The 22,231-nt window shown below is 49.2% G+C and overlaps 1 protein-coding gene across 7 annotated transcripts in view; it reads left to right on the top strand.

The window, feature by feature from the left end:
* Window positions 1-22,231, top strand: part of SMOC1 (SPARC related modular calcium binding 1) — a 137,606-nt gene that overhangs the window by 104,154 nt on the left and 11,221 nt on the right. For all 7 annotated transcript variants that reach the window (XM_014457833.2, XM_023755875.1, XM_023755876.1 and 4 more), the window contains exons 8-10: window positions 16,206-16,398; window positions 16,879-16,961; window positions 19,098-19,203. In XM_014457833.2, the coding sequence (XP_014313319.1) occupies window positions 16,206-16,398; window positions 16,879-16,961; window positions 19,098-19,203 (382 nt within the window). The remainder of the gene's footprint in view (window positions 1-16,205; window positions 16,399-16,878; window positions 16,962-19,097; window positions 19,204-22,231) is intronic.

Genomic DNA, 22,231 nt, shown 5'->3' on the forward strand with positions numbered 1-22,231 from the left:
CCTTCTGGCTCTATGTTTTAATATTTTAATTGACTTTCTGTATTTGAAAGAAGAATGGTTGGACATAGAGCAGTGTTACTTCAAGTCTCAGAGCCTTGGTTCTGTGTGGTTTTTAAGGCTCTAAATAAATGCTTCTGGTTGTATCTTTTCTAGTCTGATCTTTTGAGGAACTTGTGAGTAGTCAGGTTTTGGTACTAGCTGAACCCCTTGTAGAAAGGTGATAATCAGATTTTTAGAGTTCATTTACCATCATGAAGACCAAAGTCAATAAGGTTTACTTACCATTAGTAAAGACCAGATGTCCATCAACAGGAAATATATTATCAGACCCAATCCATATTTCTTATCAGGGGGAATCATCCTTCTTTTAGCCTAAGGCTTTATTGTGAGAAATGCCATTTGGCATAATTTATGCTTGCCTGTTGAATTTAGCCATATCATCTTTTTTCTTGTAGATAGCAAGGAATATAAACAAAAGTTACATCCCTTTCAACTGGAAGACAAGAGTTTTATATGGCCAGTAATTCATGAGTGTGCTGTCATTGGCCCCCTTTAGCTCTGTCCTAAAGATGGTAGTATGGGGACTAGCATGCGTGGAGTGAGTTAGACTATGGAGGTGAATCAGTGCAGCATTGGTTGATTCCTCTGTGACTTGGGCAGGCCAGTACTGCAGCATGTGTATGATTCCCTGTTTGGTAAAAGCTGGAGTCGCTGTGGGATGGTGGGTGGAAAAGAGACCATGTGAACTCCTGTGGGCCAGATTCTTGATAAAACAGGGCTGTAGTTAAAGCACAGGCTTTGGGGAATCAGTGAAATCTAGGGTTCACTTTTTAAAATATGTTTTTATTGAACTTTTAAAGAGAGAGGGAGAGAGAGAGAAACATTGATGAGTGAGAAACATTGATAGACCATCTCCTGCACACCCCCAATTGGGGATCGAACCTGCAACTCAGGCATGTGCCCTGATTGGTAATCGAACGAGACTTCTTGGTGCACAGGACGACACTGAATCCACTGAGCCACACCGGCAGGCTAGAGTTCATTTTTTAGCTCCAATACTAGTGTGCGACTCAGCCAAGTCAAATCATCCCCTTGAGCCTCAGTTCTCATCTGGAATCATGATCTTTCCCTCAAAGAATTGTGGTTAAACTGAGTTAACATTTGTATAATACTTGACTGATACCTGGCTAAGTGATCAATAGAAAGTGTATGATATATTGCAAGTACATGTGTTTGTTATTATCATCATTACTGGTAGGAAAAAATAGGAATATTAATGATGCTGCTTGTAGTGAGAATTCTTCAATAAGGAAAGAATTTGTGATTGTCACCTGAAGCAAAAGCATCTAAGAAGCCTCTACTTAGGACCTTCTCCACTCCCCCTCACTGTTAGGCAAAGAGCATAAGTCAAAGAGAAGTGGTTTTGGTGCTTGGGGCACCTGGAAGTGACATCTGCAAATGGTCTCTCAGTCCCTGAGCCCCAGCAGCTCTGCAAAGCCCCAGTACAAGGCTTAATTCTGTGACCAGGTGGTCGATATGAGAGTGTGCTGTCTCTGAAATGATTCAGCACCTTTTGCCTGGAACACTCATTTGACATTTAGCAACAGCTCCCATGAATTGCTTCATTTTCATCCGAAAGTGGTTAATCTTTCTACCTAGATTATAAACTCTGTGAGGACCAGGGCTTTATTGGCTATCTAATATATCTATTAAAGAAGCTAGCTCAAGGTGTTTGATTGCTTTGGGGAAGGATGGAGGAGGCAAGATCATCATCCTCAGTAAAACCGGAGTCATCGCTGTCATCGGAGCTCGTCTGTGTCTGGTCCTGTAGGACGTCACATATGTTATCCCATTTGAGCTTTTCCACAACTCTATGAGATAAGTGCTGTTATTGTCCCCATCTTACATGGCGAAGGGTCAGAGGTAGAGAGAGACAGTAACTTGTCCTGAGTCACAGCTAGCAAGTGGTGGGGCTGGAGGAAAGCACGTGCCCTGGGAACAGAGTGCCTGTCTTCTTGAGTTGTATTCTCTGCATGCAGTCAAGTGGCAATGCCAAGTCAGCGGATGCTGTCTGCTTCCGTAAGTTCTGCTTGTATATGGTTTCCAGTTGGATGAGTATGGGCCATGAGTATGGAGAAATGATTGCCAGGCAGCTGTAATCACCTTCCTTTTGTTAGGGTGACGCAACCAATTTGATTTTTCCCTGGTTGGCCCCAGTTTTATCTGTGAGGTTATGTCTGTAAGGTTAGGGTATAGGGTAGGATGTTGGGGGAGAGATAAAAGTAGTAGCTACTCTTGAAGAAATATCTTTATGTATTGTGCTAGCCACTTTTAAAAATATTTTTTAATTAATTTCAGAAAGGAAAGGAGAGGGAGAGAGAGATAAAAGCATCAATGACGAGCCCAGCCGGCATGGCTCAGTGGTTGAGCATTGACCCTATGAAATAGGAGGTCATGGTTTGATTTCCAGTCAGGGCACATGCCCGGGTTGTAGGCTCGATCCCCAGTGTGGGGTGTGCAGGAAGCAGCCAATCAATGATTCTCTCTCATCATTGATGTTTCTCTCTCTCTCTCTCTCCTCCCTTCCTCTCTGAAATTAATAAAAACATATTTTTTTAAAAACACGCACATCAGTGATGAGAGAGAGTCATTGATTGACTGCCTTCTCTACTCCCCCTACTGGGCATCAAGCCCGAAATCTGGGTATGTATCCTGATCGGGAATCAAACCGGGACCTCTTGGTTCATAGATCGACGTTCAACCACTGAGCCACACTGGCCGGGCTGTGCTCGCCACTTTTCAGATTCTCTCACTTGGTTTGATGAGGAGTCAGATATACCTTAATGGCACCTCGTGTCCGGGCAGCTGGCTCTGCTATGGACTGGAACCTCTGGGTCAAGCCCCTGAAACAGTTTCCCGGTAGAGTTTGCTGAAAGATTCTGGCTTCCAGGGCACTTTGGCCCACAACTCTGGGGAGGTTGGAATGGGACTCAGAACCGACTGAGTGAGTGCTCTTCTCATCTCTCTGCCTCAGAGGCAAAGAGGCCATCCCAGTTTCTTTTACACCCCAAACGTCCGTCTTTCACACTCAGACCCTGTGACGCCAGGTTTGTTTTCTGGCCTGGGGACTGTTGATGTTGGAGAGGTTCCACTGGGCAGCCGCAGTTTTGCAATAACATGACACGTATGCCTGCAGACCTAGCCTGTCTCCTTCACTCCTCCCGGAGGTGTTGGTCCTTGTTTTTAAGGCTTTGTCGTGTATTCACCATGGTCAGTGTCGCCTTTTGAGGACTTGGCAGGTCCAGCGTTGACAGGTTTGCCTCGTTGGACTTCTCTCTGATTCTCACACCGGGGATGCTTGCATTTAGCAAACCACGTACCTGGCCGGCTGACACCTAGAACTCGAGAGCGGGCATCGTCTCTCTTGCATGAGTCTTGGCCAGAAACTTTGTTCTACTTTTATAAGAAAATATGAACTCTTGCTGGGTTTTTTGTTTTGGGAGCTAGCTACCAAGGAATTTCTTAATATAACTAGAATTAAAACAATTTTTTAAAGTCATCTACATTTTATAGCAGAGCGTAGAGAGATTAAAGAAATGACAAAAACTAGGCTTCATCTCATTCTTCATCCCATACCCCACTGCTTCTAATGTTACTGTTTGTGGACATTTGGCTACAACTGTGATTTATACAAGTCTTTTCTTTCCTTTTTATTTTCTTGGTATGGGAAAAGCCTATGCTTTCTTCTCTGAAAAAATGCTCTCTCTCAGGAACTATGGTCTTTGAGCCTTAACCCTTCTCTTTGTGCAGCACATGGGCACCTTCCCTCAGTCCCTGGTCCCAGTGGCTGACTCTGTAGCCTCTGGTGAGGTCACTAACCTTCCCTTTCTCCTTCTCCATCTCTTTCTTTCCTTTATCTCCACCTTTTCTCATTAACTTCTTTCATGATCTGATCTGGGACTTCAAGAAGGCCCTGGAACCTGGCCGCCTGCGTGAAATCTAAAAAGACCATGTCTTTCCTTCCTTGCCTCTTGGGCAGCAGCTCATGGTAACTGTCCCCAGAGACAGCCATCAGCGGGGATGCAGGTGGAAATGCATTTCTTATATGTTCTGCCTGGAAAATGGCCCCCTGTCTCTTCATACATGAGTGAGTGTGCCTACCTCCCCACCCATGTCACCAAACAGCCGTCCGCAGCATCCTGCCCTTACCTGCCCGTGTTGGAGCCTTGCTCCTCTGGGCCCTTTGTGTTGTTCCTCCTCACCTGGAAGTTCCTGCCCAGAGAGCTGCTGCTATGATTGAGACTTGGGGTCACTGAGGCAACTGCACCTCCTGGCTGATTCCCCCACCCCCAAACCAGCACTCTTGGCCTGCCCAGAAACCGCGGGTGATGTAATGACCTGAGGCCTGGAAAAATAAACAGCTCTCAGGGAAACCAGCGGTAGCCGTTGTAAGCAAATACCCCGCAGCCACCTGGAACCTCGCACATGACGTGATTGGAAGGAAGAATGAGTAATCCACTAACGTTAGCAGCCGAGGACGGGTCTGGGCTTGTGTGCATTTAAAATATCTATATAAAAACAAACCCTTGATGTTTACTTCTCTGACTGGCCTTCTGGACGTCTGCCCGTCTAACTATGCAGGTGCCTCGGCCAGTCATGGCCAATGGAACAGAGTTGGGACGGGCGAGCATCCCTACGGCTTTCTCTGTGGCAACAAAGGCCTTTCTCAAGTTTTCCCTTTGCAGACAGGAGCCATAAACACATTTAGAGGCCCCAGAGAGCCTACCCCCATGGTCCATCCTTACTTGTTTTAAAACTAGATTTTCTGGCTGCCTTGGGCCTTCACCCCACGTTGTTTGCTTGGAACACAGAAGGAGAGTGGGTGGGATGTGGGGGTATGATCCGGCCTCTGGAACTTGCTCGACCAGCAAAGGTGCTGTTTTTTCTGTAGGTGAGTTTGTATGCTTTTTGGTGTTGATAGCAAAACCACGTGTCCCTGTGTTTTCCTTTTGGTCTCTGTTGCTAAAAAAAAACGGAAATCAAAGGTCGTGCCGAGGATTGTAATTGACTCCTTCCAATTTGCTAGAAGTCAGCGATGATCTCTGCTTTGATCTGAGGGTCCTCATTCTGTGTTTATTTGTCAAACGGCTTTGGAAGTAGGCAGGGTATAGATTTTATAAACACACTCCCAGGCAGCATTAGTGGTTTGGGGCATGAAGAGTGAAGTTATGATACTTTATTTGGACAAATTAAAAAAATCTCTTTCCCGTCTCCCCCTTTGGCCTGTGCCCCCTGCTTCCTTCTCGCCTGCATTTTTATTGACTAGCTCTTGTCCTTAAGGGACAGAGCTTCTCAGGTCAAGGTCAACGAGTTACTGAGAAGAACTCAAAAGAAGACAACTTGCCACTTCTCGTTGCAAAACCACACTTAATTTTTTTATTTTTGGTGGGAGGGTCACATGAGCCCACTTAATGGCATGAGTCAACGGAGATGGAGCCTTTTCTAAAATCTGAGTGGATGTGATTCAGTGGTGCTTTGTGGGAAAAGTGTTGTTTTTTGCTATATTGGGATAATCCATCCCAGAAGAAATATCTTTGGTAGAATTTATAGCTTGTTTTCTTTTACTCCTCAGTTTCTGTCTGTGTGGGAAGGAAGGTCACAGTGGTGCACTGTGCGTGGCCATTTTAGGTTCCACAGAGAGAAATTGCTTAGGCTGATGGTGTGTGATTTTCCCTCACACCTCCTCACCTTCATCCCAGCCACAAGCCTGATTTCCAGAGGCGCTGCACACCTGCCGTGAGCAGTGCTCTCAGCCAGCGCCGGCTGTGGGCTCTGGTCTGCAGGTGGGGCCTCTGAGCCACAGCAGGTTGGGCCACACACATGAGTGTGGAGGGCAGTACGAGGACCGAGGGAGAACCTGAAGGCCCCTAGCAGCCCTGCCCAACATCAGGCCTTCCCGGTGCTTGTGGGCCCCTGAGTGTGGGGATCGTACCTGACACTGAGCCGTGAGCATGGTCTCATCTGGCACCACTGCTTCGTTTCAAGTGAGAAGAAGGCGCCCACACTAGTTAAGGGCCTTTCCCAGGTCAGAGTCCCATCAACAACTATGTCTCAAGTCCCCTGCTTGGTGCTGAGGGGCCCACGGAAGAAATACAAGGCCCATCTCAGGAAGGAGCTGACCGTTGGACAGCGGTGTGCCTAAAGGTGGGCAGTCCACCTCAGTGCGGGGGGAGGGGATTATTCTATCACAGACATTGTTTTGAGTTGCTGCATGGTGACATGAAAAGCAGACTGAGTCTCAGTTCTATTACTTTTTTAGTTTGCCTACAGGGTGGCCCTTTGCTGCCTGCACCCGGAGCAGGCTGTTCCCACAGCCTGCCTGTGGTCCGCCCCTGCAGTCCAGAGAGGGGACTGGCCATCACTGGGATGGGTCAGGAAGTCTGGGTTTACTCCACATTTGCTGAGGACACTACAGACCAGCTAACAATCTGCCATTTATCAACTCTGGTGCCAGGTTAAACGCTTGACTTACACGATTGCATTTAGTCCTCACAATGACCCTATGAGGCATGTGCTGTTGTTACTCTGCTATCCAGGTAAGAAACCAGGGACTTAGAGAGCTAAGTTAACTGCCCAAGGTCACAGAGCTAACAGTTGGTAGAGGCTGATCCTTCTGACCCCAAAGACTATGTCTTTTTTTAAAGCTTATCTTTATTGTTGAAAGTGCTACAGGTTTCCCCCAATATTCCCCCATTGACCTCCTCCACCCGGCTCCCGTCCCCTCCCCAGGCCTTCCCCGCACTATTGTCTGTCCATTAGCTATGTATATATGCATATAAGTTTATTCGTTAATCTCTTCCCACCCCCTTCCCTCTGAAATACAGCAGTCTGTTGCATGCTTCAGTGTCTCTGGATCTTTTTTGTTCATCAGTTTATTTTGTTCAATAGATTCCACATATAGTGAGATCTTGTGATACTTGTCTTTCTTGATTGGCTTATTTCACTTAGCATAATACTCTCCAGTTCCCTCCATGCTGTCTCAAAGAGTAAGAGATCCTTCTTTTTTACAGCTGCATAGTATTCCATGGTGTAAATGTACAACTTTTTAATCCATTCATCTCCCAAAGCCCACGTCTTGACCTCCATGCTACACTGTCTCTATTCTAACTATGGTTGACTTCCATGAAACAGCGACAGAACCTTCCATGTGCAGGCCCTGGGGTGGCATGTACAGGAGCAAGGTAGTAGGCACTTACTCTTGCTTTCAGCCTTGCCAAGGAAGCCAGATATCCCCACCTACCTCATCCGTTCCTGGAACCCCTTTCCTCTGACTGCCCTGAGTTCCCTCTGGCCTTTGGAAATAGCCATCCTGCTGAGTTTTCACAGCACCCCACTCTCCTGGGCCGGAGCTACAGAATATCTCTTCTCTCAGCTGGTTAGTCCAGCAGAAGGGGGGCCTTCCTCCAGGGAAGTGGTCCAAGGTCCCATTGTAGGTCAAGATTGGGAGATGATGTTATCGTTTTCACTTCATTTGGTTGTCTACTCTATGGGGAATAGGGCCTTTAGATGAAATGAGATGGGGAAACTTATTCCCATGGAAGAGGCGATGGTTTTGAATGGGTGCATATTCTGTTTCTATTCTCCCGCCCCACCCCTACTTGATACTCACCTGAGCACAATTTCAGGGGTTGACTTAGTTCTGTGTCAGCGCGTCTGCTCCTTCCCTGCCCTGGCCAGACTCTCCTCTGGGCCTCTCCAGGCCTATCATCTGCCCTCTGCTCCAAAGGGAGCCCTGAGTGATTCTCTTTGGGTTTCCCTTCTCTTTGTGGGGTTCTTGGAGTCCTTGTATGACCCGGAGGCTCAGGAACTGGCGACGGCCAAGTGGCAGCTCAGTGCTGGATGTGACGGAGAGCCCACAGTGAGAGGGCAGAACCAGCCTAGCAAATGGTGCTCAGAAAAATGGTCCTCTGGGGCCACTTAGCCCTCCTGTGAAAAGTGCAAAGTCCACAAATAAGAAAAATAACTTCTTCACGTAGTTGGCTTGAAACCTTAAATGCTAGAACTCTGTGTGGCAAAAAAAAAAAAAAAAAAAAAAAAACCCACCAAGAAGGGCCTGCTCAGTGATGTTCCTCAATCCCTCCCGAAGACTCGGTCTCCAGTAGCATCTCCTCCCCGGGGGCCACATCTTCAGTACCTTGGCCAGCCCTTCAGGAGCAGGAGTCAGGCCCAGCTGGCGTGGTTCAGTGGTTGAGCGTCAACCTATGAACCAGGAGGTCACAGTTTGATATCCGGTTGGGGCACATGCCCTGGTTGCAGGCTCGATCCCCAATGTGGGGCTTGCAGGAGGCCGCCGATCAATGATTCTTTCTGATCATTGATGTTTCTATCTCTCCTTCTCCCTTCCTCTCTGAAATCAATAAAAATAGACCACATATATATATATATATATATCAGGAGTCAGTACCAGTACCTTCAAACTTGGTCCCACCCTCCTTTTGTCTCTGCTGTCCCCTCCTCAGCCAGATCCCTGCACCATCCCACGCGCCAGCCCAGGGAATTCTGACCAGGAGCCACGCGATTTCTTACGCCTCTGGAAGGTGGTTTTTTTAACACACAATTTGTTATTCTGGGTTATTGTTCGGCATTTCATTCATTTTTGATAAGAAGCTAAGTGGCTGTGAGGTATTTGAAGGGGTTTCGGGGTAATTGTAGGCGACACAGCGCTAGTGTTTTTCTGAATATTCTTGGCTGGTGGGACGGATTCCTTTTGCAATGAAACATAAATAAGCTCCTCTCATTTTTCAAGCGGGTAACTTTTTATTGATTTTTCCACCTAAGAAAATCCAGAACTTGATAGTCTGAGGGTTGAGTGTATCATTTCCCAAGATGAGTCAAAGGGACAGATATTCTTGTTTCAGTCCCTGTGGCCTCATCCCCACTGATTGGCAATCACTCAGCAGTGGGTGGTCCCATCCCTGAAGGTCAGGCTGGAACAGAATTCTGTGGCTGGGGGTGGCACAGCAGGATCCAAGCAATGGAGAGGTTTTAGGACTAAATACTCTCTGTGGGTCCCTTAAACCTGAGGTTCCATGGTTCAGCTATGAAAAAGGGAGCCAGGGGCCAAAGATGGGTGTGGTGAAGGATCAGAAAGGATGAGAAAGAGCCCCTGCTCTCAGGAGCTTACAGTCTGGTCAGGCCACAGTACCAGGGGTGAGGTGGGCATGAGGGGAGCAGATAGTCTTAGACTCAGCGCAGGAGACTGCCCTCTGGGTTGGAGCCCTCAGGCATGGAGGGCGGCTAGAATGAGGGTAGGTTAAGATCATGCGGCCTCTTCTTTTTTCTTGCCACGTATTATAAGCCCGACATGGTGCCAGCACACCCCCACCCAGTACCAGCCTGTGTGAGAACCAGGTCCATGAAGGTCCCCAACCTTCTCTGCCATCTCCCTGTGAGCCCCAATCTCACGTGTTTTTCAGGATCCCGTGTTAGGTCCAAGACTCAGGGTCACCCTCCTCTCTCAGGACCTTGTCCCCCATGCCCTCAGCTCCCACTCTCCTTTTCTCAGGTGTAAGCAGCTCTTGGTCAGAGTGGTCTGACAGCTGCCCTTCATCACCAGCTGAGCCTCACCAGGAAGAGAGCTTCCGGTCCTTTCTCTGGAAAGTTCATGTTCCTCATTGAGGAGGCACCTTCCCAGTGCGTGTTTCTATGGCCACAATCCTTCTTGGTCCTTCTGTGTCTGGTTTTCTATAAGATTGGGCTTTGTCTCAGTTTTCATATGGACCTTGTGATGGTAAACTGTATGCGTCAACTCAGCTAGGGTGCAGTGCCCAGTTTGCGCAAACACTAGTCCAGATGTGGCTGTGAAGGTATTTTTTAGATGCAATTAACACTTAAAATCAGTTGACTTTAAGTGAAGGAGTTGACCCTCTATGACATGGCTGGGCCTCGTGCAATCAATTGAAGAGAACAAACCTAGATTTCCTGAAGGAGGAGGACTTCTGTCTCCAGACTCTGCCTGAGTTTCCAGCCTGCTGGCCTGACCTACTGATTTTGGACTCAAGACTGTACCATCACTCTTGCTTGAATTTCTAACCTGCCCTACAGATTTCAGACTTGAGCCAATTCCTTAAAATCTCTCTCTCTCTCTCTCTCTCTCTCTCTCTCTCTCTCTCTCTCTTCTTCTCTCTCTCCATATATATTTCTTCTATTAGTTCTGATTTTCTAGAAAGCCTAACTGCTACTGATCTCTGACTGCTTTCTTCTGTCTCCACTCATCACTGTGCTGCCTCCATCACCATGAGGTTCCCTGCTCTTTCTCCAAAGCGTTCTCTACGTGACCGGCTCACCTGTACCTGCTCCTTGGATGTTGGGTTACCCAGCGCCTCGGCTTTTCCGTCTGCTCATTCCTTCAGCAGCTCCTCCTCCAGAAGGCAGCAACCAGAAAGAAAGACCAGCCCAAGGACCTGAAACTAGGATCTTGTAATGTTTATGTTTGTTGGCCATTTTTGTTTAAAAAAAGTAAAGGAGAAAAAAACAAAAGATGATAAAGGAGAAAAGATTCCCAGAACAAAAGGATCAGTTCTGGGCACAATCAAGATTGGGGATTAGCGGAGAATTTAGGTTGTCCACACTCCCCTTTGCTGCTAATTACCACGAATAATTGAGAGGCACAGAGGCCTGGGCTGGCCAGAGCAGACAGAGCTGTTCTCCATGCTTATCCCGTCTTGGCTGGACACATAAGAACCCGTGCCCTGAGCCTGCAGACGGGGTTTGTGTTCGTGTGGTTCAGCCCAGTCTCTCTTTCCCGTCCCCTCCCTGCCCTCTCCCACCCACTTCAGTCCTGCTGTGCTCAGATGCTTGGTGGAATTGTGGGTACGGAGTTCGGTGCGTTTTCTGTGGCAGTGGCTGGACCGTGTTCCCATGTCTCCCACAGGATGCTTTTCCGCTGTGTTTCTTCTTTTAGGACGTCAGAGCTTGTGAGTGAAGCTTAAACTACCATTGCCAGGTGGAAGTGGCCTGGCTCTCCCTTCTTCTCTCCATCACCTGGGATTGGATTATAGGGGTGGGTGGTATGAGTGTGTAAGAATGTGTGGCCAGGTAGCCCAGGCTCCCTGGGCAGCCCCGACTGTTCCCTCTCCCCTGCTGTTTATGTCTTTCAAGTGTTTACAGAGAGCCCTGGCCCATTCTCAGTTATCAGGCCAGACCTCCTAATCTTGTCATTCTTCCTCGAAGTCTCCTAAGCAGAGATGGAATATTTTAGAACAACAGTGTTCACTTCTGGGGAGCGCCCTCTCTGACCCAGGGCCATGAAGAGACCCCTGACATAGATTCCTTGCCTTGCATTCCAGAAGGTGACCTCTTGGTGTCTAGGAAAACTGACAGTTGGAAATTGTAAGATTCATGTGGGTGGGGACTCAGAGGGTAGGGGGTGAAAATGGCTCCAAGGCTGGGACTGGCTTCTGGGTCCTCAGAGACAGAATGTGTGTGTGTGTGTGTGTGTGTGTGTGTGTGTGTGTGTGAAAGTGAGTCAGCTCTGACTCCTGGAGACCCTATGAATGAGCCATGTCTATAATGTCCTGTCCTCACCAGCCCTGCTCAGCTGCTATCGATTCATGCCTATGGCTTCCTTTATGGAGTCAATTTCTCATGCTCAGTCTTCTATTTTGCCAGCATCATTGTCTTTTCCAAAGAACCCTGACTTCTCATGATGTGTCCAAAGTAGGACAGCTTCAGTTTTGTCATTTTTGCTTCCAGAGATGTTTCAGGCTTAAGTTGCTCTAGGATCCACTTGTTCATCTTTCTGGTGGTCCAGGGTGTTCATAAAGTAAGCATATTTCTAATGAATAAAATTTTTTCCTATTGGACTTCTTCTCTGTCCGACTTTCTCATCTGTGCCTGGCTATTGGGAATATGCGGGTGTGGATGATCTTAGCCTTGGTCTCTGATGACACATCTTTTCTCTTGATGATATTTCCCGTTTCTTCCATTCATCCTTGCTACATAGTGATTAGTATTTGAATGACCTCTGGAGAAACACTGTAGAAATAGTTGGTCGATTGATTGATTGGCTGAAGGGTCTGAGAGGGCTACAAAAATATGAGGTAAATTGATAAAGAGTTGAGCAAGTCTAGTGTTTCAGTTATCTGTTGCTGTTTAATAAGATGCTACAAAAGTCAATGGCTTAAATAAAAATGTGTTCTTTCTACTGCTTCTATGGGTTGGCTGGGTGGTTCCCTGGCTGGTTCTACCTGAACTCACTCTGGGACTCATCCAGCTGAGGGTCAGCTGGGCTGGAATGGTCAAGATGACCTCATTCTCCCGCCTGGCAGTCGGTACTGGCTGAGGCTGAGCCCCTTTGGCCCTCCTCTGTGGCCTTTCATCCTCCAGGGGTTAGACCGGCTTCCTTTGGTGGTGGTCTCAAGGTGGCTTCCAAGAAAGTGAGACTGGGAGCTTCAAGGCCTCTTAAGGCCTAGGACTGAAGGCCACACACTGTCACCTTTGCCCTTTCCATTGATCAGAGCAAATCAGAGTCAACAAACATGGAGGGGTTACACAAGGGCCGGATACAGAGAGGTGCAATTCATTGTGTGGCCTAATTACCTAATTTAAAAAGTAAAGGAGGAAAAAAAAAAGCAAAAGATGATAAAAGAGAAAAGGTCCCCAGAACAAAAGGATCGACTCTGGGCACAATCAAGATTGGGAATTAGCGAAGGATTTAGGGACCATTTTGTAACAATCTGCCACACCAAAGAAAAGAAGAACACGGGTTACAATAAAATCAGATTGGCCTGTCTATGGCGGTGAGAGACAATATTGCAGAGGTAAGGAGCACAGCCTAGGGCAGTGACGGCGAACCTATGACACGCGTGTCAGAGGTGACACGCGAACTCATTTTTTGCTTGATTTTTCTTTGTTAAATGGCATTTAAATATATAAAATAAATATCAAAAATATAAGTCTTTGTTTTACTATGGTTGCAAATATCAAAAAATTTCTATATGTGACACGGCACCAGAGTTAAGTTAGGGTTTTTCAAAATGCTGACACGCCGAGCTCAAAAGGTTCGCCATCACTGGCCTAGGGTCAGACTGCCTGGGCAAACCCCAGCTCTGCCACCTCCTGCTTGTATGAGCTTGAGAAGACCACCCAGCCAGTCTGTGCTCCCGGCCCTCCTCTGCGCAGCGGGGGTAATGAGAACACTTGTCTTAGAGGCTGCTGATGAGCTTCAAGTGAGTTAGTGCAAGTGTCAGTATCAAGCTCAGCGCACAGAAAACACTCAAATGCTCTTGGTACTCATGTCACTCCTCTGTAATGGCAGGCGAGGTGCAAATTTGGCTTGAAGTTTTCCAGTTCCAAGGCAAAGAGGGAAAAACACTTGGGTGTAAGATTCATAGTATGCTGAAGCTGAGGAAATTGTTCCAGAAGAAGCTGTGCTGTGTAGAATGAGCAAGTATGTGTTTTGAGGCAGCAATTTGGGGTCGTTTGCAAGGAGACTGACCTGGAAAAACTCCACACTATAAAAATAAACATATTTTTCTCCAAGAGCCAATGATCAGAGGCAGGACCGTCCAGAGGTTAGCAAGACAGGCTTGATTCTCAGAAGCCCTCGACCAGGACCCCAGCCCTCCTCTTCCCAGCCTGAGTGAACTTGGGAGAGTTCATGGATCTCTCCGAAGCTCATCTTCCTTGTCTACAAAACGACCATAATGATAATGTCCACCTCACACAGATGAAGAGACGAGGCAAGGAAAGCCCCTGGTTTGTCAACGGGCACATGCTACGCACGGAATGTTTGCTTTGACTATGATTAGTTTAAAGATGGTTTTAAAGGAGATTTTCTCTCTGTTGGAAGACAAACTGCTAGCGCTATTATGACAAACCTTTCCTGTCTCTCTCTTAGAGGGGCACCCAGACTTGTAGGGACTACCGTAAAGTAATAAGCAAACAAACAAATAAAAGGGGGTAACCCCTGCATTTAACCTTCTCTCTAGTTCCACGCCAACCCCCATGTTTTCCATTTGCATGGTTTTTATTCTCCATCGAACGTGGTGCAGCCTCTATGGAAGCTGCTGTAAGCATTTCAGAACAGCCTCCAGCGACTCCCGGACAGACCCCCCCCCCCCCCGAACCGCAGTCCCCACCCTCCCGAGATGGCCCCTCTCCACATTTCCGCAGTTGCGGGATCCCCAGTGGTGTGAGGTCAGGTTCATCATGCGCTCTGCTCCTGGGGGAGCTTCCCCCCCACCTCTCTGTGTCTGGCTTTCAGTCTGATTGATGGCTTTAGAATGTTGGACCACAGGATCTTAATTTAAAGCCTCAGTCAGAGGTTGTTCACCAACGCGGTGCCGGTCAAACGCCGTTTTCCTTTGGTTTTGCTCCTCTGTCGCCTTTTCTGTGGCATGAAATACGAGGTAGGAAAATCAGGCTACCACACTGGGGCTGAGCGGCGGCTGAAAAACTTGCGTAATCCCCTGGAAGGTGCCAGGGTTCCTTCCCAGCCAGGAGCTCAAGTGCAACCTCTGGTCTCCAACCAGGTTTCACCCATCGGCTTACGTCCCTTTCCTAAGCCGCCTCCAGAGGCTGTGCAGGTGGCAGCTGTATTCCGGTTCAGAACCCTCAGTCTAACGCCGGTCTGCTGTGGAGAACTGTTCCCCAGCCAAGGCAATTCGGTTTAGCTTTGCTGTGTTTGCATGATGAAAACAATAGTATGTTTTTCACTTTGCAGTTTCAAAATGATGTTGTAATAGTGGCTGTGCTATCCACACCTGCCTCCTGACCCTCAGATGTTCTTAGGCCCCCAAGGAAACGTTCCCTCCCCCTGCAGTGTGAGCCACTCCTCAGCTCTGTGAGGCCGTCGGTTCCCTATCACCCGGTGTCTCTCGGAGGCAGAGTGGAGCTGCTCTGCATCTCTGGGCATGACTGCAGCGTAAACATCTGCACTGCTCATATGTGTACCATTAACAGAGCCATTCTTTCAGAGGGATTGGCTCCCCGAGAGTTGAGTTTCTGTTATTTTGATCATTTGTTCGGTTGCTCAGTGAGTAGCATGAGTCTCCAGGCTGCTGAAACCAAATTCCTGGCCCTAGGAGTGGTATTTTTGTAACGCACTGGAAATTCCACGGCACGCTCAAGGCTGTATTCCTGTCATCTTCAAGAGGAAAGTTCTTGAATAATGATCTTGAAAAAAAAATAAAGTAATAAGGGAAACAAACAAATAAATAAGTAGATAAAAAGTAACAGTAGAGATTTATGGTGTGATCCCTTTAATTGTAAAAATGCAAGTTGGCGTATGCATATGCATTTGCGTGTGTGCGCGCGCGCATAAGAAAAGATCTAGGGGAGGTGGCATTGAATTGGTGAGATTATGGGTTTTTAAATATTTCTTTATAACACAAAAAGAAACCCAATGCTATTTATTTTTAATAATTGCAAGATGAAGCACAGCCCGACAACAATAACAAGAAAACCAAGAAAGGGAAGTGAGGTGGGTTGGCTGGTTGACGGGGTGGGATTTGCAGGCCGGTGGCCGTGTGGGTCTGAGGCCCTCTAACCCGGCCTTCCTGGCGCTGGGCAGCGCACACGCCTCAGCCCGGCCCTGGCTCCAGGGAAGCCAAGTGTGACTGTCCAGACACGTTCATGGTCCCCGAGGCCATGGGGTCCAGACACCTTCCCGAAAGCCCGTTGCTCCCTCCCACTGCGGGAAGCAGAGTTGTGTAATAGGATCAAGTCCCGTCAGCTTCCTTTGTCCAGCCTTGTTGGAGCTGGGAAGGAGCGGGCAGGGCCTCGTGTCTGCCCCCTTTGGGCACTGAGCATGGCTCCCGCTGAGGCTGGCGGCCCGTGGCTCTGTCCTGCTGTGTCTGGGCTTGGGAGAGTCCACAGGCAGGCTTCCCTGCATCTGCTGTGGTGACTGTGACAGCAGACAGTGCACAGCAGGAGCCACTCTGAAACAGTCGGGAAATGCACCCCCACTCCCCCCAGCCCCTGGCAAACCGCTGCCCTGGTAAGGAGTGGCCGCAGTCCCTGGCTGGAGCCTACTGGGTGTGGATGCTGATGAGCCTGGAGGCGGGGAGGCACCGCTCTGCTCTTCCTGAGGATTCGCCAGCCAAGCTCTCAGTTCCTTGGGACCAGGCTGGGTCTTTGCATGGAGGGCAGCAACGATGAGTCACGGGAGGGATAGTAACCACAAGCTGTGTCTTCTTTTGCAGAGAAAGTCCACTCATGTGACCAGGAGAGGCAGAGTGCCCTGGAGGAGGCCCGGCAGAACCCCCGGGAGGGCATTGTCATCCCAGAGTGCGCCCCTGGGGGGCTCTATAAGCCGGTGCAGTGCCACCAGTCCACGGGCTACTGCTGGTGTGTGCTGGTGGACACGGGGCGCCCGCTGCCTGGGACCTCCACACGGTAAGTCCCCCAAGCCTGTCCTGTCCCCCCGGGCGGATCCTGGGGCTGGCCCCCGGCCCCTCCCAGCTTCACTGCCCTGGGTTGGGGGAATCAAGGCACTGGGGGAGCAGCGCCTCCCTTCATGGGCAGATGAGGTTCTGACAGAGAGATCTGGGTCCTGGATGCCGGGCGATCTGGGAAAAGTAGGTAGCCTCTCTGAACCCCAGTTCCCCGATGAGAAGCTATTGCCCTGCCTGACTCACTAGGTCCTATGGATCAAACAAGATCCCGTGTACAGACACACGGTGCCATCTCTATGCTTAAACGATTGAAGGACACGTCTCAGTGGGAACATTGCGCTGGGTTGCTCAGTGAGGCTGCTGGCCAGGGCAGGAGGTACTTCCCTGCCGGCCCTGGGAGCTCCAGGCTTCATGACAACACAGATCATTGCTGCAGCAGTGGCTGAAGTCCCCTCCTCACGCATCATCTCTCTCTCCCCAGCTACGTGATGCCCAGTTGTGAGAGCGACGCCAGGGCCAAGAGCACGGAAGTGGATGATCCCTTCAAGGACAGGGAGCTGCCAGGTGGGAGATGACGCTGCCCCTTGCTGGCACCTCACCTTTTTCTGCACCCCCTCCTCATCGTGCAAAGTGCTCCCTCCTGAGGTCTGTGTCCTGTCTGTGAGATGGAGCAGGCGTGCTGGACAGGGGCATCTGGGAGCACGGGGCCAGGAGCTGTGGGGTCTGCATCCAGTCCGGGACTTGTCCCTACTTAGTCCTGTGCCCCTGAGCACATTGTCTCTCCTCCTTGCCCTGACCTTTTTATCTTCAACATGTGATCACTGGGTTACAATCTGTCCCTGCAATCCTATCATTCTCTCTCTGTCCTGTGGTGACCGGGACAGCGTTCTGGGTGCTGCGAACCCTTTTCCCCAGGGCTGTGAAGAGCAGACAGCTTACAGGGAGGGGCTGTCCTGGGGGATGTGGGCACTGCCTGTCGCCTGCCCTGCCAAGTGCATTTGCGATGATCCCTGGTGGCCCAGGACTGTCACTGGCCTATGACACAAGACACACAGGTGGGGGGCCCAGGACCTCTACATGGCTTCTGTGCTGGCTTCCCCCTTATTCATAGAGTACTCTGCTAATGAGTTACGAGAAGATTATTACAGATTGGTGGCTTGAAACACTCGTTTAAATCAGCATAAACTGGGACCCGTGATTGTGGGAGCTGGGCCCCCCTTCCAATTCCCCGTCCCTATTCCCCATTCCCCATCAGGACTCCAGTGTGAGAACTGGCAACAGAGGCTCTTGAAGGTATGGGGTTTCCAAGTGAGGTGTGTAGAAATCACCCTGTTACAAGAATGGAGTTGTGGAGGCTGGGGTAGTTCCTTCTAGCCATCTCCTCAGCAAACGTGAATTGGGATTCTCCGTGTGCCTGGCACTGAGTATCATTGCATGATCAAAAGTGACACATGGGCCCTGGCCAGTGTTTCTCAGTGGTTAGAGCATCAGCCCACACACCAAAGGGTCTTGGGTTCAATTTCCAGTCAAGGGGACATACCTGGGTTGAGGGTTCAACCCCCAGCTCCAGTTGGAGCACCTGTAGGAGGCAACCAAAGCATGAAAGCATGTGTCTCTCTCACATTGATGTTTCTTTCTTTCTCTCTCTCTCTCTCTCTCTCTCTCTCTCTCTCTCTCTCTCTCTCCCTCCCTCCCTTCCACTCTCAATGGAAAAATTTCCTCAGGTGAGGATTAACAACAACAAAAATTGACATGAGGTTTCCATAGTGGAGGAGACAGAGAGTGTACAAATAAATGAATACAGACATACAAATAGCAGCGACAGGAACTCTGAAGGGAAAGAGCACGGTGCTGTGAGAAGGGCAGGGAGAGCCTACTTCAGAGTCTGCAGCTTCCCTGAAGAGGTATTTGCACAGAAGGTACACTGAGACCTGCAGTGTTTGCAATGAATAGTCACCAAGGAGGACTGTGTAGGGAGTGTCCGGGACCCATTGAATTGACAGGGACACCCATTTGTGTGGTGGTGTGCACACTAGCAATACTGAGCTGTCGACTTGGAAAGAGCAAATCTGTGAGAAGGTTGATCCGTGCTTTGGGTCTTGCTGGAATAGAGCAAAGGAGGAGAAGAAAAGCAAAGGATTTCAGAGCATTTATAAGGGAGATTTGATCATTATCATCTAAGTTGGATGAGAAGAGAAGCGAGAAAGGGGAGGAGGCTCTTGGATAGGTACACTGGTAGGTTTATTTGAGTCAACATTGACCTTGGTGCCTTCAGCTCCTGGAGAGACCGCTGTTTCCTATCCTTGCCTGCAGAGACTGCTGGTCACGCTGTAATAGAACCAGCTGGAGTTCCCCAGTAGACTGTGAACTTAACGAGGATGAGGACACTATACCCTGTGTTATATCCCTAACAGTTAGCACACAGCAAAAGTTTGTGCCCGAGTTGACACACAGCAAAAATTTGTGGGATGAAAGCAAATTAAAAGCCTTACTATCCATGTTGTCTGACGGTCCTTTGTGGGCTGCAGGTAGAGGAACTGTGGAGGTTTGTGAGAGTCATCTGAGCAGTAAACGATTCCCAAAATGGATTTGGCTGGACAAGAAGGACTTGGAGAGGTTTGGGAAATGGTGGTCGCCGAGGAAACTGTTTACTTGATTATTTACCTGGCATCAGCCTTCAAACCTCACCGTATTTTTCAGGCTGTCCGGAAGGAAAGAAAATGGAATTTATCACCAGCCTCCTGGATGCCCTCACCACGGACATGGTGCAGGCCATTAACTCAGCAGCGCCCACTGGAGGCGAGAGGTGAGAATGTGAGCAGGACTTGGGCCCAGCGGGGAACATGGGGCCCCTGACTTTCCCAGATGCTGTGGAGACTGGGGAGGGGTTGAGTAGGGCCAGTCCTTCTTCCCTGCTGTGTTTATTCCCAGAATTCAGAATAGTGCCTGGCCCATAGCAGGTGCTCAATAAATATTTGCTAAATGATTAAACAGCTAGAAGGGTGGGTGGATAGGTGGAGGGATCTCTGTCTGATACAGAGAAATATATCTTTTTTTTTTATATTTTATTGCTTTTTTATAGAGAGGAAGGGAGAGGGATAGAGAGTTAGAAAGATCGATGGCATATGATGGAAGCAGGGAGGGCAGGGAGGGGATACAGAGCACTTGAGTTCTCTTTGATGCACACACGAGCGTAAAGGAAACCACATCCGGGCTCTCCTGCCTCCGCTCAGGGTCTGGCAGTTAAAGCTGGACATCAGCTGAGGCCAGTGGGAAACAGTCCTACTCAGGACAGTGGGAGAAGGGACAAGAGGGATGCTGGACAGTGCTGAACGCAGGGTGTCTTCCCTCCCAACTCACCTGTCAGGCATGGAGATTTTAGTTTTGCTCAAACTCTAACATCTCTGCCCTCCCCTCATGTAAGCTCTGCGCTGGGTTCTGGGGACATTCGGGGACAAGGGCACAGCTCTTGGTCTGGAGGAGCTCCTGGAAGAAGAGATAGCTAATCACGTGGTTGCACTTTAAAGTCAGTATAATAATAGAGGCAGATAAGGTGCTGCAGGGACTCAGGGGAGGGAGGGCATGTGAGAGAAAGCTTTACACAGGAGGCGACATTGGAGCCACCTCTTCGCTTACAAATGGGAAAATGCTCCGACTTAGATGCACCAGGGATAAGGGCATCCTAGCAGAGGGGGCTGCAAGGGTAGTGAGATATGAACAAGGTAGGTCCTTGTGGAAGGAATTGCAAGAAGCATGGCTTACATTGGGAGGCAGGCTGTGGCCAGGCAGGAGATGAGACGGCAGAGTTGGCCGGCATCCAGATCATGCTGGGTCTTGTGATTCATGGCAAAGAGGGCCCCAGCCAGTCGGGACAGGAAGGCTACCCAATGGTCATTGTGAAGAGTGAGGAAGAATGGACTACAGCTATGGGGAAGGGATGATGTACTGAAGCTTTAGGAATGAGATCGATAGGCTCTGAAGACTTCTCAGATGCAGGAAATGGAAGAGAGAGAGGTCTACTTCCTTTTCTGGTCTGCTAGCCTGACCTAGAGGGAAAGCAGTGCCACCCAAATCTAAAAATAGACAAAGTAGAAGGGTGTCCCTAGAAACGCCTGTGGCTGGTGCATGGGAGGGGCTGGCCTAGTGTCTTTTCATGGCAGCCGTTCTCAATGAAGGCATCTTGGATGATTGAATTATCCTCTTGGTCCTTCCCACCAAGGCTTCACGAAGCAGAGTTCTCCCTTAGATCAGTCCTCCCATGGCACCCAACTAGCCTTTATCAGTCCCAAAGGCCGAGTTCTGAGATCCCAGCTGGAGGACTGTGCTTGAGTCCTTTCTTCACTCGCCCTGGAGAAAGGCAACTGTGTGGAGAGGTGGGATGGGACATGTGAACCTCCTGGGCCTTCTGTGGTCCCTCCAGGAGAGACTGTCTTTATTGTGGTTTCCTCCTTCCTGCCCAGTGTGGTTACTTGTTGATGGCCTTGCAGGAAGAGGCTGGAATGTGGCTGACTTGGCATTTCCCAGCCCCGCCCTCCCGCACAGCTGGCTGGGCTGGCCCCGATGCCACATGCAGCTCAGTTGGTCTGCTTGGTTTGGCTAGTGCCTCCGGGCCGTCCCACCTCACCTTCTATAAAACTGCTTGGGACAGCAGAACTGGGCCCACGATCTTGGCCGAAGCAAGTTTCCTTGTGGTAAATGGGGCTGGCTCTCCAGCTGTGCATTGCAGCCAAGGCCTGGCACGGCTCAGGCCCCAGAAGCAAAACTGAAAGTGCTGCAGAAGGGTGGCACCTGCCACCTCTCCACCTGGGAGAAGACTCATGGAGGCCAGTCCAGGGGCCCCTGGCTCTAGCGCAGTGGTTCTCAACCTTCCTAATGCCGCGACCCTTTAATACAGTTCCTCATGTTGTGGTGACACCCAACCATAAAATTATTTTCGTTGCTACTTCATAACTGTAATTTTGCTACTGTTATGAATCGTAATGTCAATATCTGATATGCAGATGTATTTTCAGGGGTCGAGACCCACAGGTTGAGAAGCGCTGCTAGCGGGTTTCCTTATCCCTGAAGGCAGGAGTCAGCAGGACAGCCACCTAAACAGCCCAGAGGCAGGGCATTTTACTGTGTCTCTCCCACCACATCCAAGGATACTTGAATGCCCTACATACCCAGTGGGCCCTTTTAGTAGAAGTGGAACTTTACCTGTAGGGAGGCTGTGGCATGGACCAGCAAATTGATGCTAAGTGATCTGAAGGGACCATTGCACTCTTGAATGTAGGGTCTCTAGACCCTGTCTAACCAGCTTTTAATTCCAGTAGTCCTGGTCTCCAGTGTGCACGTGTGAGAGAGGGATTCGAAGTTTGATGCCAGTATAAGCTTAGAGCTGGGAGTGCAAGTTGTCAAAGTATTGAAAGGATACTGTAGAAAGCTACAAGAGCGGGGGGTCTCAGTAGGGAATAGCCTGGAGGTGGGGGTAAATTTGAGGAGCCTAACTATGATGGAAAGGGCTCCAGTCAAGACCGCTTAAGAGATTCTTGGAAACTCTGGGAGGGGCCCTCCTGCCCCCCTCCTCGCTCTGTTGGGAAAACCTTAGCTCCCCTTAGTTAACAGAGGCCTCCTGTCTTCCACTTGTGCCCACGGCTGGTTTGGCTGGCCCAGGACGCTCAGCAGATTTCGGTCTTAACTAAATCTTGTGACGCTTGGTAGGTCTGGGACTTAAGGCTGTTATGAAACCAGAAACCTGATTTACATAGTTTTAAACCAGATGCCTTCAGAGTTTTCTTTTTTCTATTATGTTTTGTTGGAAATATGGAAACTACCCCGAAATCCTTCCGTGT

This window comes from Myotis lucifugus, unplaced genomic scaffold, assembly GCF_000147115.1.
Source record: "Myotis lucifugus unplaced genomic scaffold, Myoluc2.0 scaffold_85, whole genome shotgun sequence".
In the NCBI taxonomy this organism is placed as follows: Eukaryota; Metazoa; Chordata; class Mammalia; order Chiroptera; family Vespertilionidae; genus Myotis; species Myotis lucifugus.